Here is a 13,398-nt window from a genome sequence, read left to right as displayed (position 1 = left end):
GGGGCTATGTGCCTGCACAGACGAGGGGGATCTCGTCCTACCTGAAGCTTCCTTTCGTCTGTGCCTCTCGCTGTCTCTTCACGTAGCCGGGGCCACTGTGCTGTTACTGTGCATCTGATAAGCTTGCTGGGTTTGGTTTTTGCCCTTTAGACAATTTCCTTCGTGGTCCATATTGTGTTTCAGAGGGTCTTTATGAGACTACTGTATCCTCTAGACTTTCTCTCACCCTCCCACTCCTATAAGCTTTCAGAGCCCTCAGACCCCTTGCACATACACACAACCAGATTCACATGGATGTACATGCGCGCACACACACACATTCACTATGGCCCACCTAAAGTAACCATCTGGGTATTCTGTTAACGTTAACCTTCATCTCTTAGTAGATGTGGTTCCCAGAAAAGCCTGACGTTGTTCCTTGGCTGGTAAACGGGTTGTGGCTGAGGGCTACACCAGGAATCCTGACTTCGTACTGCGTGACTGGCTCCACATTTGAGCCTGAGGGCCTCACATTGTATCAGGGCTGTGCCTGCGCACCTTTTGATGTAATCTCTGCCCAAAGGAGCTGAAAATCTAGTTGAGTAAGTAAAGCAAAACTGCCAAAAATCACTGATGACAAAAGCTGGTGGTTATAAAAACATCCAGTTCAATTCTCCTAGGTATGGGACCTAATCATGAAAGCTGGTGTTACAACTTAAAATGTTAACACCCTTTGACACAAATGTTCTATTCCTAGGAATTTAGAAAACAGTTAAGTTTACACTACTCTACAAACTTACAAGTACACAGAGGCTCACTATTGCCTCACTAGGAGAAAATAAAGGAAATAGCCTAACGTGCAACAGTAAGCGGCTAATTAAAATAAAATATGAGGCACTCATCCAACGGAATACTATTCAGCTATTGAAAGAATGAGGTAAATCTAAGTAGTCAAATATGCCTTAGTATAGATGTAAGCCCTTTTTTTTTTTAAATACGGGACCTCATTTAACATCCATGATAACTCTATGAGATAGGTACTGGTATGATCTCCTTTACAAATGTGAAAACTAAGACTCAGAGAAGTTAAGTGATTTGCCCAGGGTCACACAGCTAGTAAGTGGTGAAGCAGGATTCAGCTGAGTAGTCTGCCTCCAGAGGCAGTGTCTTCCGACAATGATTAACCTAAGGAGTGGGCCGGGGAGCCCAGAAGGAATGGGGGGTGGGACGGGGGACTTTGGTTTTTGTACTGTTTGAAATTGTCTACTAGGCACATATAATAATTGGGTAATTAAAAAGCTAATTTTTAAAAGACACACTGGATGTCTTCATTTCATTTTTTATTTGCCAGTTATCACACAGGAAAAATGTGAGAAGATAACAAAATTAACAGTTTTAGTTCCACACAAGTAAAAAAAAACTTTTCTTCTTGTTAAGTTACTTGTAAGAACTTAATAAATACATTTTTGCATTGAGTTCCCTACGTAAATAATGTTGGATGCTTCCAACATAAATTTGTACCGCACTGTTGCCCGTACCCTGGTTTTTCAATATTCCATTCATCTGTAGTAATTATGTTTCCTTCAAAAGAGTTTCACAACCTCAGCTATTTTTAGGCTCTTCCAATGTAAAATCATGGAACGCTAATTTGATTCATTTGGGGACTAGAATCTTATTAACCGCTTGTAGCCTTTGGGTAAAATTAGGAAGAGAGACAAAATTCCCAGCTTCCCTTGATAAATCAGAAAATAGTGAACTCCTCATGTCCTTCCCTCTACCTAAATGATATTACAATTCTAAAGATTTCTGCCGTGCAATTTTTATCATGGCACGATGCTAAACTTCCGTTGGCGCATTTCTTACAATGCCTCGTAATGGTTTGTCTTCTGTCTAGTCTCCGGCTCAGACTGAGACCTGTCCAAGGACAGTGGTCGTGTCTCTGTTGGTCTTTTGCTTCTGTAGCACCTAGCCCAGAGCTCCATAACGATCTGATACATAACGAATTGTGTATGTCACGTTAGTTTTGCATCTTTTTATAACTCCTTTTTTGTGTAGCTACGAACAACTCCCAGACATCAGATATTCTGCTATAGTCACTCTATAATAAACACACATCAAGAAAAAAAAGGGCACCTTATTAATACCTTTGGCTAGTACTGACTGGCATCCAGTTTCCAAGAAGAAAAGCCAGGAAACACAGTTGAATGAGAACAATCCTCACGCCTGGCATGTACACATGCAGATTTTTTCAAATGTTTCTACTTCATCGTTATTTATTAATTATTCCTCACAAAAGGCTTCAGGAGACACCTTTCTATGGTCCTTTTCTTGGATATTTTGGGATTAGTAACTTCAGTTTCCATTTTATACTCAAAGCTTAATCGGCCTGTAGTTGAATTTTTCCCAGTGTAAAAAAAAAAACATGTCCGTAACTCCATTCCCAATTTTTTTGGAAATCATTATTATTCATACTGCTACTAGAAGGTGAGTATTTCTTGTAATTTCAGCTCTCTATACACGCATGCGACATTTAATTCATAATTTATAAGCACTCCATTCCGCCACCCCGGGGCTTCTTTAGTGGAAGGCGCCTGTCCTCTCAGATTTTCTCTCTACATGAACTCAGTCTCTGTCTGAAGTCTTCTGCCCTCCCAGAACCCCTCAGGGCTGACCTGGCGCCACTTCTCTTCTCTCAAGCTTGGAAGCACTAATACTGACCCCAGGCACACTGTCAACTCCTGGGAGCAGAGAGTGAGAGAGGACTGGACTCGGGAGAGCCTAATTAATATCGCTGCTCTCTTTTCCTCCAAAGTAACTAATACATTATGAGCACCTAAGGATAAAGTAGCCAGCCATAGTGGTCTAGTGGGTAAGATCCAGTGCTCTCACCACGTGGCCTGGACTCATTTCCCAGTCAGGGAACCACACCATCCATCTGTTGGTCATACTGTGGCAGCTGCTTGTTGCTGTGATGCCGAAAGTTATGCCACTGGGATTTCAAATCCAGCAGGGTCACCATGGTGGACAGGTTTCAGAGGAGCTTCCAGACTAAGACAGACTAGGAAGAGGGACCTGGGCGCCCACTTCCACAAAAGTTGGCCATGCAAATCCTGTGAATAGCAGCGAACATTGTCTGACACAGTGCTGGAAGGGGAGAGGATGGTGCAAAAAGACCAGACAGGGTTCCACTCTGCTGTACACAGGGGTGCTAGGAGTTAGAATCAATCCAACGGCACCAAGAAGAAGATATAAAGTAAATGAATTATGTTTTCTGAAGCCATCCCATTTATTAATTGATCTATTCAATTAAAAAAAGTATTGGGGCCAGCCCCAGTGGCCTAGTGGTTAAGTTTGGCATACTCCGCTTCGGTGGCCTTGGTTCAGTTCCTGGGCACAGACCTACAGCACTTGTCTGTCAGTAGCTATGCTGTGGCAGCAGCTCACATACAAAAAGACAAAGAGTGGCAACAGATGTTAGCTCAGGGTGAATCTTCCTCAGCAAAAAAACAAAAGTGTTGAATGTCCATGCAGTGCTGCACCATGGTAAATTCCTACTGGACCAAGGGGGGGAATAAGCAAGCAAATAGACCAAAACCAACTAACCAAGCAAACCAAGGAGAATACAGAAGACAGGGAAACGGAACCAAATCAGACATGGTTCCTCCCTCAAGGAAGCTACAGTGCAGTAGGGAAGGCCACTGAGTATGCCACCATGTTACAATTGCTAATTGCTACTAATGCAGACAGGTATCATGGGCATCTAGAGGAAGAGCATCAAAGTTGAAGGGGTGACCGGTGGAAGCAGTCCAAAGGAGATACATTTTTGCTGAGTTTTTGTTAACTTTGAACAAGTACCATGTTTTTATACCATTAGTACATATCTAAGTGTCCCTAAACAATATATAGTTTTATTTTGCATGTTTCAATGTTCTCTATGAATATAGTGAATGAATCCTACAGAAATTCCCTTTTTTCCCTTTAACGCTGTATTTTGAGATCTATCCGTGTTATTACATATAGCTCAAGTTCCTTTATTTTAACTGCTGCGTGCTATTCTGTTGTGTATGCTCCACATATGAGCCATCCAACTTGGCCAGTGAACATTTGAGTTTTTTCTATCTTTTGTGGCTTTGTGATTGTTACTTTGGTTGAACAGAGGTTTTTAATTTTAATTTAGTTAAATGTATCAGTCTTTTATGGCTCATGCTTTTTGTGCTTAAGAAATCCTTTTCAACTTGTTTATAGAGATATCATTCTCTACATTTTTGTAAAAATTATAGTTTCCTTTTAATATTTATATCTCTCTCTCTCTCACTTTCTTTGTGTGTGTGAGGAAGATTGGCCCTGAGCTAACATCTATGCCAATCTTCTTCTATTTTATGTGGGATGCCACCACAGCATGGCTTGACGAGCAGGGCTACGTCCATGCCCAGGATCCTAACCTGCAAACCCCAGGCCGCCAAAGTGGAGCGCACAAACTTAACCACTACGCCACCCAGCAGGCCCCTCTCTCTCTCATTTTGTGTGTACATGTGTGTGTGTGTGTGTCCATATGCTCACTCCTCCACATCGATGACTTTCCTCCACATGGCCCCTTTGCCCCAGGCTACTGACAGGTCTAGCCCCTGGGCCAGAGGTTGCCTTGGTTTAGCTCCTGGTCGGAAGGCAGTGTCCTCCCCTCTCACTAGTCCCATATAAGAAAAAAAGCTAGACCTCCAGATGAAAACAGAAAAGGAGAAAAGTCTCCTTTTTCTGACCTGGGAGAGCTGCTCCGGGCTCTGCCCTGGAGCTGTGAGTGAGCTTTTGGTCCTGCCTCCCCCACAGGAGCTGTTCTGCTGCCAGTGCCCGCTGCAGAGCCAGTGCCCAGGCCTCTGCTGCAGCCCAGGCATTGCTTTGTTTCTCTCTCTTATTTAGATCTATAGAGAGATATATATCTTATTGTGAAGACTTCCTGTTTCTTTTTGCTTTCTTGTTTTCATATTTTCTCTACTATTTATCTGTGTTTGGAGAAGAAACGCACATCAAGGCATAAACTTATTGTGCTATTCTGACCTGAAGTCTAGCTTTTTAATTCTCTTTATGACAGATTTAAAGACAGAGGATGAGTTAGCTGTAGATGATAGGAAGAGTAGGTGTGACTGCAGTGAGACCAGAAAGAGAAAGGGGCTTTTGGAAATAGGAAGCAGATGCTATGACAGTAACAAAAAGGGCACATGGGAAGAAGGCAGCAGGAAAGCCTAGAGGAGAGAGGCAGCACAATGAGGAAGATCTTTGTGCCTTCTGCCAGCCCAGCCATCATCGCTTCCTTAAAAACATACAAAAGACCCAAAGAACTGAACACTGAAAAGAGAAATAAAAAAGAAACAGAGTTACTCTATAGAGAACATCACAGATTTCAAAACACACTCACATCAATTCCACAAAGCGAAGGGTGCTGGTGTTTGTTCTAGAAATGACAAAACCGAGCTCAAGGAATTTAAACGATGGACTAGAACTGAAACCCAAATCTTCTTTCGCCTCGTCCCTTGTTCTTTCCACCAACCACAACTCAGGGTGCGTACACATGCGTAGACTGCCAACCGTGAACGCGTCCCAGCCAAAGCAATAAAATTGAGCCAACTCCAGCGGAGTTTATGATACAAAAGACTGATTAGGCTCAGTGTTCTAGCTACTCCCTCCAAATCTGCATTTTTACTAGAACAAAGGAAGTGACTTCCAACTGTACAAGTTCTGAGGAACACTGGCTACAGAGGGTGCACGTTTGCGCAAAGCCTCCTTAGCAGTTCCCTAAATCACGTGACTCAGACCCCTGCATCTCCTACACAGAAGGACCAACCTGCCTTGGCGGTAGTGAAGCGTTCAACTCTGTTAACTCAATATAAGCGTCTCAAGCTAGAAGTCAGTTTCTCTGTTAACAAAACTCCTTATTAGAGTTTTATATGTAGTTCCATAAAATGATCACTCATTTATTCAACAAACACTCCAATTTAATAGGTTAACAATAACTACTATAATACGAAAATGTTAATTAAGGCTGACGCACGCTAGGAAATGTAATCCTTGATCAAATCACACTTATTTCTGAAATTCAATCACACTGCAACTTGCTAAAAAAAGAGAATAATGAAGAAGACTAAGACCAGTTATTTCAAGTGACAAGGGTAAACTTGACCTAGTTTTGCTGAATTTGAACTTCATTGTTCTTTCTATTCTCGTCTATCAACCTAAGTTCTATTTGAGTAATTACATAGTTCTCTTTTTTCCCTCAAAGCAGAGCTCTCGTACCCTATTTCCCTATACTCTTTCTATATCTACATCATCTACATATCTACACACTTTCCATATCTACACCATAAAAACTGCTTTCCATAATTCTTCCCTGGGCAGGAAGAGGGGAAGCTCTTAGAAATCTCATTTAGAAAGGTGTTCCCACCTTCATAAGTCATGAAAGCAATTTGAAACTCTCCCCCTGAAATATAGTCTTCTGTTTTCTAAACCATCGTGTAAAGAGAAATGTGGCTTCAATTGCACTGTAAGTCATGAGCAGTCTTTATTATTCCTCCAAATTCTTCAAGAATAATAAATACTGTCTTTCCCCTCCCTTCTGTAATGATAGAAAAATCCAGTTCCTTTAAGCAACTTTTTAATCACTGCTGCTATTTTCCTCTGATATTAATGAACAATCATTGAACCAAGAACCAAACTGGAGTTTAGCAAAGGTGTGCTCATCATATAAATCATACTTTGCTGTGAGTATCTGGGAGCATATTCCAGACTCTGAAAATGCCTCCCATAAATAGCTTTGAGCAGGGAAGGTACAGTGTAAATGTGGTGAACTATGTTCCTTATTCCCCAGGTTTTCAGGGTGTGGGACATACAGACTCTGTCACTATTACAAGTCTTCCACGACAGCCAGGGAGGACCAGGAGACATGCAGATTTATTCCATGATATTTGATTCCAATCACGGCATGCTTGTTACAGGTAAGTGTACCCAATTAGTGGCAACCAAAACTCATATCTTGATTTTTAACCTTTTTTTTTTTTTGAGGAAGATTAGCCCTGAGCTAACATCCACCGCCAATCCTTCTCTTTTTGCTGAGGAAGATTGGTCCTGAGCTAACATCCATGCCCATCTCCCTCCACTTTATATGTGGGACGCCTGCCACAGCATGGCTTGCTAAGCAGTGTGTAGGTCCACACCCAGGATCCAAACCGGCAAACCCTGGGCTGCCGAAGTGGAATGCGTGAACTTAACCACTGAGCCACCAGGCAAGCCCCAATTTTTAACCTTTTTTAAACTAGCATTTGACACAAACTAGAAGGGGAATTTATAAACTGTAATTCATCACAGTATATATTTAATTCGATTCCCCTCCTTCCTATCGTTCCATGGCTGGGTGGATGAAATGTGTCGCTGTGCTGCTCTGAAAAGACCAGGTCAGTGCTCTCAGTTCTTGGATCTAGGAAGACATGGCATGGCTTAAGCAGAGAAGTGGGATGTAACCTGTTGCTACATAGGCAGCCAATCCAGCTGTGTTTTGACTCCTGGGAGCAGGAATATGCTTCATCTTAGAGTGGCTGCATCAGCATGCTGAGTCAAGGTCCCTTCTATTCATCAAGGCAATTTGGCCCCATGCACTCTGGTAATGAGATAGTTACTCAGGAAGAAGGGTGCTGGGACTGGCCTGGTGGCATAGTAGTTAAGTTTGCACACTCCACTTTGGCCACCCAGGGTTCACAAGTTTGGATCTCCAGGGTGCATCCACGCACCACTCATCAAGCCATGCTGTGGTGGCATCCCAAATACAAAATAGAGAAAGATTGGCACGATGTTAGCTCAGTGACAATCTTCCTCACCAAAAGAAAAAAAAAGAAAGAAGGACGGTGCTGACCCTCCCACCTGCCTTTGCTTCTAGACGAAGAACAGTAAAGAGAGAGGATAGAGACTCAGATGGCAGACAGATCCCCAGTGCTGATGCCAAAGGATTTGGTGCCTCCTTTTCTCATTGCCTCTTGGAAACACAAGCTTACTAAAGAGACAAAAGACTCTCCTAGGCATTTAGGTTTAACATTGTCCATATGCACAGCCTCAGGCTTGGGAAGAAAATGAACCATATTAACAGTACTTCCTTCTGGAACACCAACCCAAAATGCATTCCCTAAGCATTTTCCCTCTGACGGCCTGCTCTGTGCTCCTGTGGGATTCATTAGGGCAGGGAGGAGGTTGGTGCTATCTCTGCTGGTAGAGAATATGATTATCTGTAAGTTTGGGTTGTTTTTCTGGATTAGGAGTGAACTAGTACATCATGCTTGATAGGTAATCTTCCACCTTGTCAAACAGAACTTAATTCTAGTTGTAGGCATGCTCCTCTGTATTACCTCCTCTAAAAATAACATGCCGGTGGCTGCAAGCAAATTTTCTCCCTTAGTGCCCCAATTTGCATGCTTGATTACTGGGCTCAGAATTTCCATCCCATTTATCGTCAGAATAACTAAGGACTCAAGTAAGAAGACAAAAAAAAAAAGAAAATCAAAGTTTCTTCCCAATTTTTATGTAATTCTGATAGTACTTTGCTTACAAAAATATAGAGCTCTGCATATTGCTTAATCACTGAAAGCTAAAATTGAATGCGTTGACTGCAACTGTCATCCTGACATTAGAATTCCATGAAGCTTCTCTCTCAGATTGTACATCATGCTTGGATTCAAACGAAGCAGTCACACATAGCAATCCAGACTGCAGTGACAGCAGCACCACGTTCTGGAAGGGCTGTGTCGCATATGCTGTTGTTACTGTCACTGTTGGAGTTATTATCACTCAATTAAGACAACTACCATTTGTATAGTTCTTTTACAAAATGCTTCCATGTACTTAATTTCATTTGATCTGCACAACCACCGTGTGAGGTAGGAATTATTGTTTATCCTATTTTAGAAATGACAAAACTGAGTATCAAACAGTTCAACTGACTAGTAGAAGGACACAAGGTTGAAACATAGAGCTGGGATTCAGTCCCGAAGCTTCTGACTCCTGAATCCATATTCGTTCTCTGTACTACATGCTTTCCGTGGTAGCGGTATAACTAGCCAAAAATGTAGAGGATGGCCATTTGTCCATAAGTGTGTCTCGCTTTGTTGATGTCAGTCCTGGATGAAGTCAGTTACCGTCAGTACAGTGCTCAAGAGTCGCCCAAGAAGCTCCAAGAGTTGTCTGATTATCTGGCGACCACACTGCTCTGATATTTCCATATTGAGGTGCTTGAATTGGGAAATATCACCAGAATAGCCCTTCAGTCCCGCTTTACACGAGCGGATGTTATTTTAAATGCACACACCTTAGGAAAGTGGTTAGTAACTCCTGCTGAAACTTTTCCTAAAGCTGAGATTTCTTTGGAGAGACTTGAGAAGCTCAATGCAAAGGGTCAGCCTTGGGTAACTTAATTTCCACGTCAATATAATAAGAAAGAAGTTTCTTTTTGTTTGAGCCATGAAATGCTTTGAGATTCTTATTTATGTTTCTAGACATTACGCTAAAACAGAATACATAGTTAGTTGATTTTGAGAGGTCAACCATACTTGGAGTTTATAATATTATTGTAAAACCAAACACCTTTAGAAAAATACAAGTAAGGAGTACCAGCTCTCCGTCTACTTCACTATGGTGATTGGGAAATTAATCTTATTTACTATCGATGCTGCAAGCACTGGCTTCCAGTCATTCTCATTCTTTACATTTAATAAGACCGTGTTTACAGAGTGCTTCATCATCCGTTGGTTGAAAAGGGTTCTCTAACAATACGTTCCAATCACTTAAGGAAGCTTTCCTTCAGCAGAAGGCTGACCGTCACCGTCATTACTGTGCACCAGATGGAGAGGCGTGCAGCAGGCAGGAGGGAAAAAAGTAGACCATAAAAAACAGGGAAATAGGGGTTACTGAAAGAGGATATCAATGAAGTCCAAACCGTCTGCACTTGAAAATTAATGAAGCCCAATATGAAGGCATTTTTCTGGCTGAATCACATTTGCTTTATTTATGAAAAATGTTCTAGAGTAAATGAGTGTGTTTTCACCTCCTTAGATTGCTAGGCCTTGATATTACTAATCCCACTGATTGGCTGTTTCCAAACTTCTGATATTGTTTAGCTATGAGATTCTTATTTCTGTTCCAGGATCTAGTGTAGTGGACATGTATCCTTTGACTAGGATGATACAAGACACAAAACAGATTCCTCACACTCACGAACGAGAAATCAATGTCATGCTTTACAACAAATATTTTCACCAAGTGCTAACTATCTGCTCTGAATCCATAATTAAGGTGAGTATATATCGGCTCTTCAGAAAGAAAAAGGCAAAGCAGATAGAATTTTCTCTTCTTACAGGTAAGTCTTTGAGTGATTAAGTAAATGTAGTGGCACATATGATGAGACCCTACATTAGAGCCATTTTTAAGCTTTCATGAACACATGAAAACCAATAATTTAAGCCATCTCAGACTGCTTGCTCTTAAGCTGCATGCTCAATTAAATAAATGAAGCAAGTTTTTACTATCAAAATAGGAATTTTAAAGCAAATATATCAAGGAGAGAGAACTAGTATATATATAAAAATCACTGGTATATATATAAAATATATATAATATATATCTCGTCACGTGTGACTTTCAGAGAACTGCATCATTAGGCGATTTCGTCATTGTGTGAACGTCACAGGGTGCACTTATACAAACCTGGATGGTACAGCATACTACACACCTAGGCTATATGATACTAATCTTATGGGACCACCACTGTTTATGCGGTCCAGCATTGACCAAAACCAGCACTGACCAAATTGCGTTGTTATGCAGCTTATTACTGTATATATGTATATTTAACTGAGTTATGTGAGGAAGGTATGTTAAAAAGGAAGGGAAAAAAATTGGTAGCTGTTTACTGTAACCCCTGTAGGTGTGGGATATGTACCAACTGCCCTAAATTAATCATCTTATTTAATCCTCACAATAGTTCTCTGTGGATGTATAGAGCTCCATTTTAAAGATGAGGAAACTAGGACTCAGGGAGGTCAAGCAGCTCACACCAGGTCGTATGATGGTTAAACATGAGGGCTGCGATATGAAGGCAGGTTTGTCTGATCTGAACATCCAGGTCCTTTCCTCTGCCTTCCTCTGGCCCTATCAACACTGTGTTGCCTAGAAGCCAGGGTGCCTGGCCATCCCAACTGCATCTGTAATTACGACCACAGAAATCATCTAGCAGGGATGGCTCGAGGTGTTTGCTTCAAGTGTTCCCTTTAATTTCACGCATGCTCTCCCATAGGAGACGTGGAGCACGAGAGAGCATTCCTCTGGAGACCCTTCAAATCCCCTCTCAATCTTTGACCTTCTGTGCTCATCTGCTGGAGATTTTCTCAGACCCAAATCTCCTGAGCTCACTGAGTTATCACTTATTTCTGACAATGCCTACAGAATAAGTGAGGGAAACTAAAATTAAAACCTGTCCTGCTTTCACACAATACTGACATCTTAAGGGGAAAATGTCCCCCCTATTGGGGGGAAGAGGTGAGTTTCCATACTTGTTTGGTTGGAGAGGCTTCTTACTTCAGGCCTGGAAACGGGAGACCTCTGAGACTTATTCATGTAGTGACACCCATTCTTCTTCTCCCTTAAGGACCTGTCTATACCCAGGGGGACACAGAGCTGAAAAGCACAGGCTCTAGGCCACACTGGCTTCATTCAGGTCTAGGCTCTCTCACCTCCCCATGGGTAGCCCTTTGTTATGGCCTCCCACTGTTTCAGCAGCTCCATCTCTTCCCTCTCCCTCTTTCACTTTAGCTACAATCACTTTTTTCAGCTCCCTGGAGGAACAAGGCACCTTCTCATCCCTGGCCCTTTGCTTACGCGGCCCCCATCCGCACATGCCTTGAATGCAACCATTCGGTGTTGCCAGCTCAGTGTTACTACTCACTGGCAATCTAATTGACATGTGAACATAGCAGAGCCACGAAGCAGGAGAGATTCAGACCCAAGGAATCCAGGTCTAAAGCCTCTCCTGTGTTTCCAAAGAGAGACAATGAGGAGTCTGGACAAGTTTCTGGATTTTCTGACTACACCCAGCCTGACTACACGGACAGCCTTCTCTGAAATCTCAGCCCCTCTTCTCTCTCTCTCTCTCTCTCTCTCTCTCCCTAATCAGAACATTCCTTGGAAAGGTCAGGGAGCTCCTTCCTCAGGGTTCTCTCGGATTCCATGCTTTTAACCAGAGATTCTGGCCCATGACTCCTGGCTAATTTGGATGAGTGTCCAGAGGAAATAAATCCAGTTTGATTTTTTGACTACTGGACTTATAATTGTTACATTTCTGTCTTGCTGCCAATCTTGCTTCATGCTCACAGCAGCCATTGACTACTTCCTCCATAGCCAGGGTCTGCCTGGAATAGAGTCACTGCTTGTCTCAGCCACCCACATATGCAACTGACACACTCCAGGACAGTGCAGGAACTATGAGATTCTTAGAATCTCAGAATCTTAGAATCTCAGAATCTAAAGAACCGCTTCTTTTAGAACTTTCTTTGCTCAAATCAAAATTCACAGCAGATTGTTGCAAGAAGTGTTAGATGTGCATTGTACCAATTTTGAGGCTGTTTTGAATACGGTAAAACTTTTACAAAAACGGAAGGGCATATGGGTTATTTGACTTTTTTTGTCCTTTCCTACAGGTATGGGAACTTGAGACTGGCCTCCAAATATACCAGATTTTAGACCCTCATGGATTCAACGTTGAACTGACTTCTGCAGCTATTGATGAGACTGGATTTCTTTTTGCCACAGGAGCATATAATGGTCAGATGAACATCCCGAATATGGCCTCCCAGCTTTAGTGTCCTGAGAAGTCATGCTAGGAACTCATTAGTTGTTTGGGTTAGTGGGAGAGCGCGGATCAGGCTGGAATATGTGAGCATGCATGAGACGGCAGTGCCTGACTGAATGGTGAGGGCCTCTGCTCTGAGGGGCGTTAGTGTCCTGATGTTGATGTTCAAAACAATCAATACCTGACATTACACTTACATAGTTGTTCTACAGGTTGCAAAAGTCTTCCACACAAACCATCTCATTCCATCTTTGGTGGAACTCATCTATGTCGCACTGACTCGTTCTGTCCTTCTACTTTTGGGTACCATCAGCTAAGGGATAGACATTAGATACAGTGCTTGCTGATAATATTTTTACTGACAGTAGATTTGGGGACCAGACAAACATCCAGCCAACTTTGTTATATAACACCTAGAATTCCATGGTGGATTTGCCTAAGGTCCTTGAGGGCATGTGCCATATCACACTTGAGAGGCTGTCAGGCTCAGGCTATGCTGTGTCATTTGATGCTCCTCGAGCTGTGGATGATGCATAGAACTTCCTGGA

General features: G+C 42.3%; 1 protein-coding gene across 3 annotated transcripts in view; it reads left to right on the top strand.

Annotated features, from left to right (window-relative positions):
- Positions 1-13,398, top strand: part of WDR64 (WD repeat domain 64) — a 115,567-nt gene that overhangs the window by 53,601 nt on the left and 48,568 nt on the right. For all 3 annotated transcript variants that reach the window (XR_011535314.1, XM_070602319.1, XM_070602317.1), the window contains 3 exons: positions 6,836-6,962; positions 10,151-10,299; positions 12,699-12,822. Coding sequence is in view for 2 of the 3 variants with exons in the window: in XM_070602319.1 (XP_070458420.1) it covers positions 6,836-6,962; positions 10,151-10,299; positions 12,699-12,822 (400 nt within the window). In the remaining variant the exon portion in view is untranslated. The remainder of the gene's footprint in view (positions 1-6,835; positions 6,963-10,150; positions 10,300-12,698; positions 12,823-13,398) is intronic.

The sequence above is a fragment of the Equus przewalskii genome, chromosome 31 (assembly GCF_037783145.1).
Source record: "Equus przewalskii isolate Varuska chromosome 31, EquPr2, whole genome shotgun sequence".
In the NCBI taxonomy this organism is placed as follows: domain Eukaryota; kingdom Metazoa; phylum Chordata; class Mammalia; order Perissodactyla; family Equidae; genus Equus; species Equus przewalskii.
The sequence above is the reverse complement of the archived record's forward strand: the minus strand, read 5'-3'. Positions and strand labels throughout refer to the sequence as shown.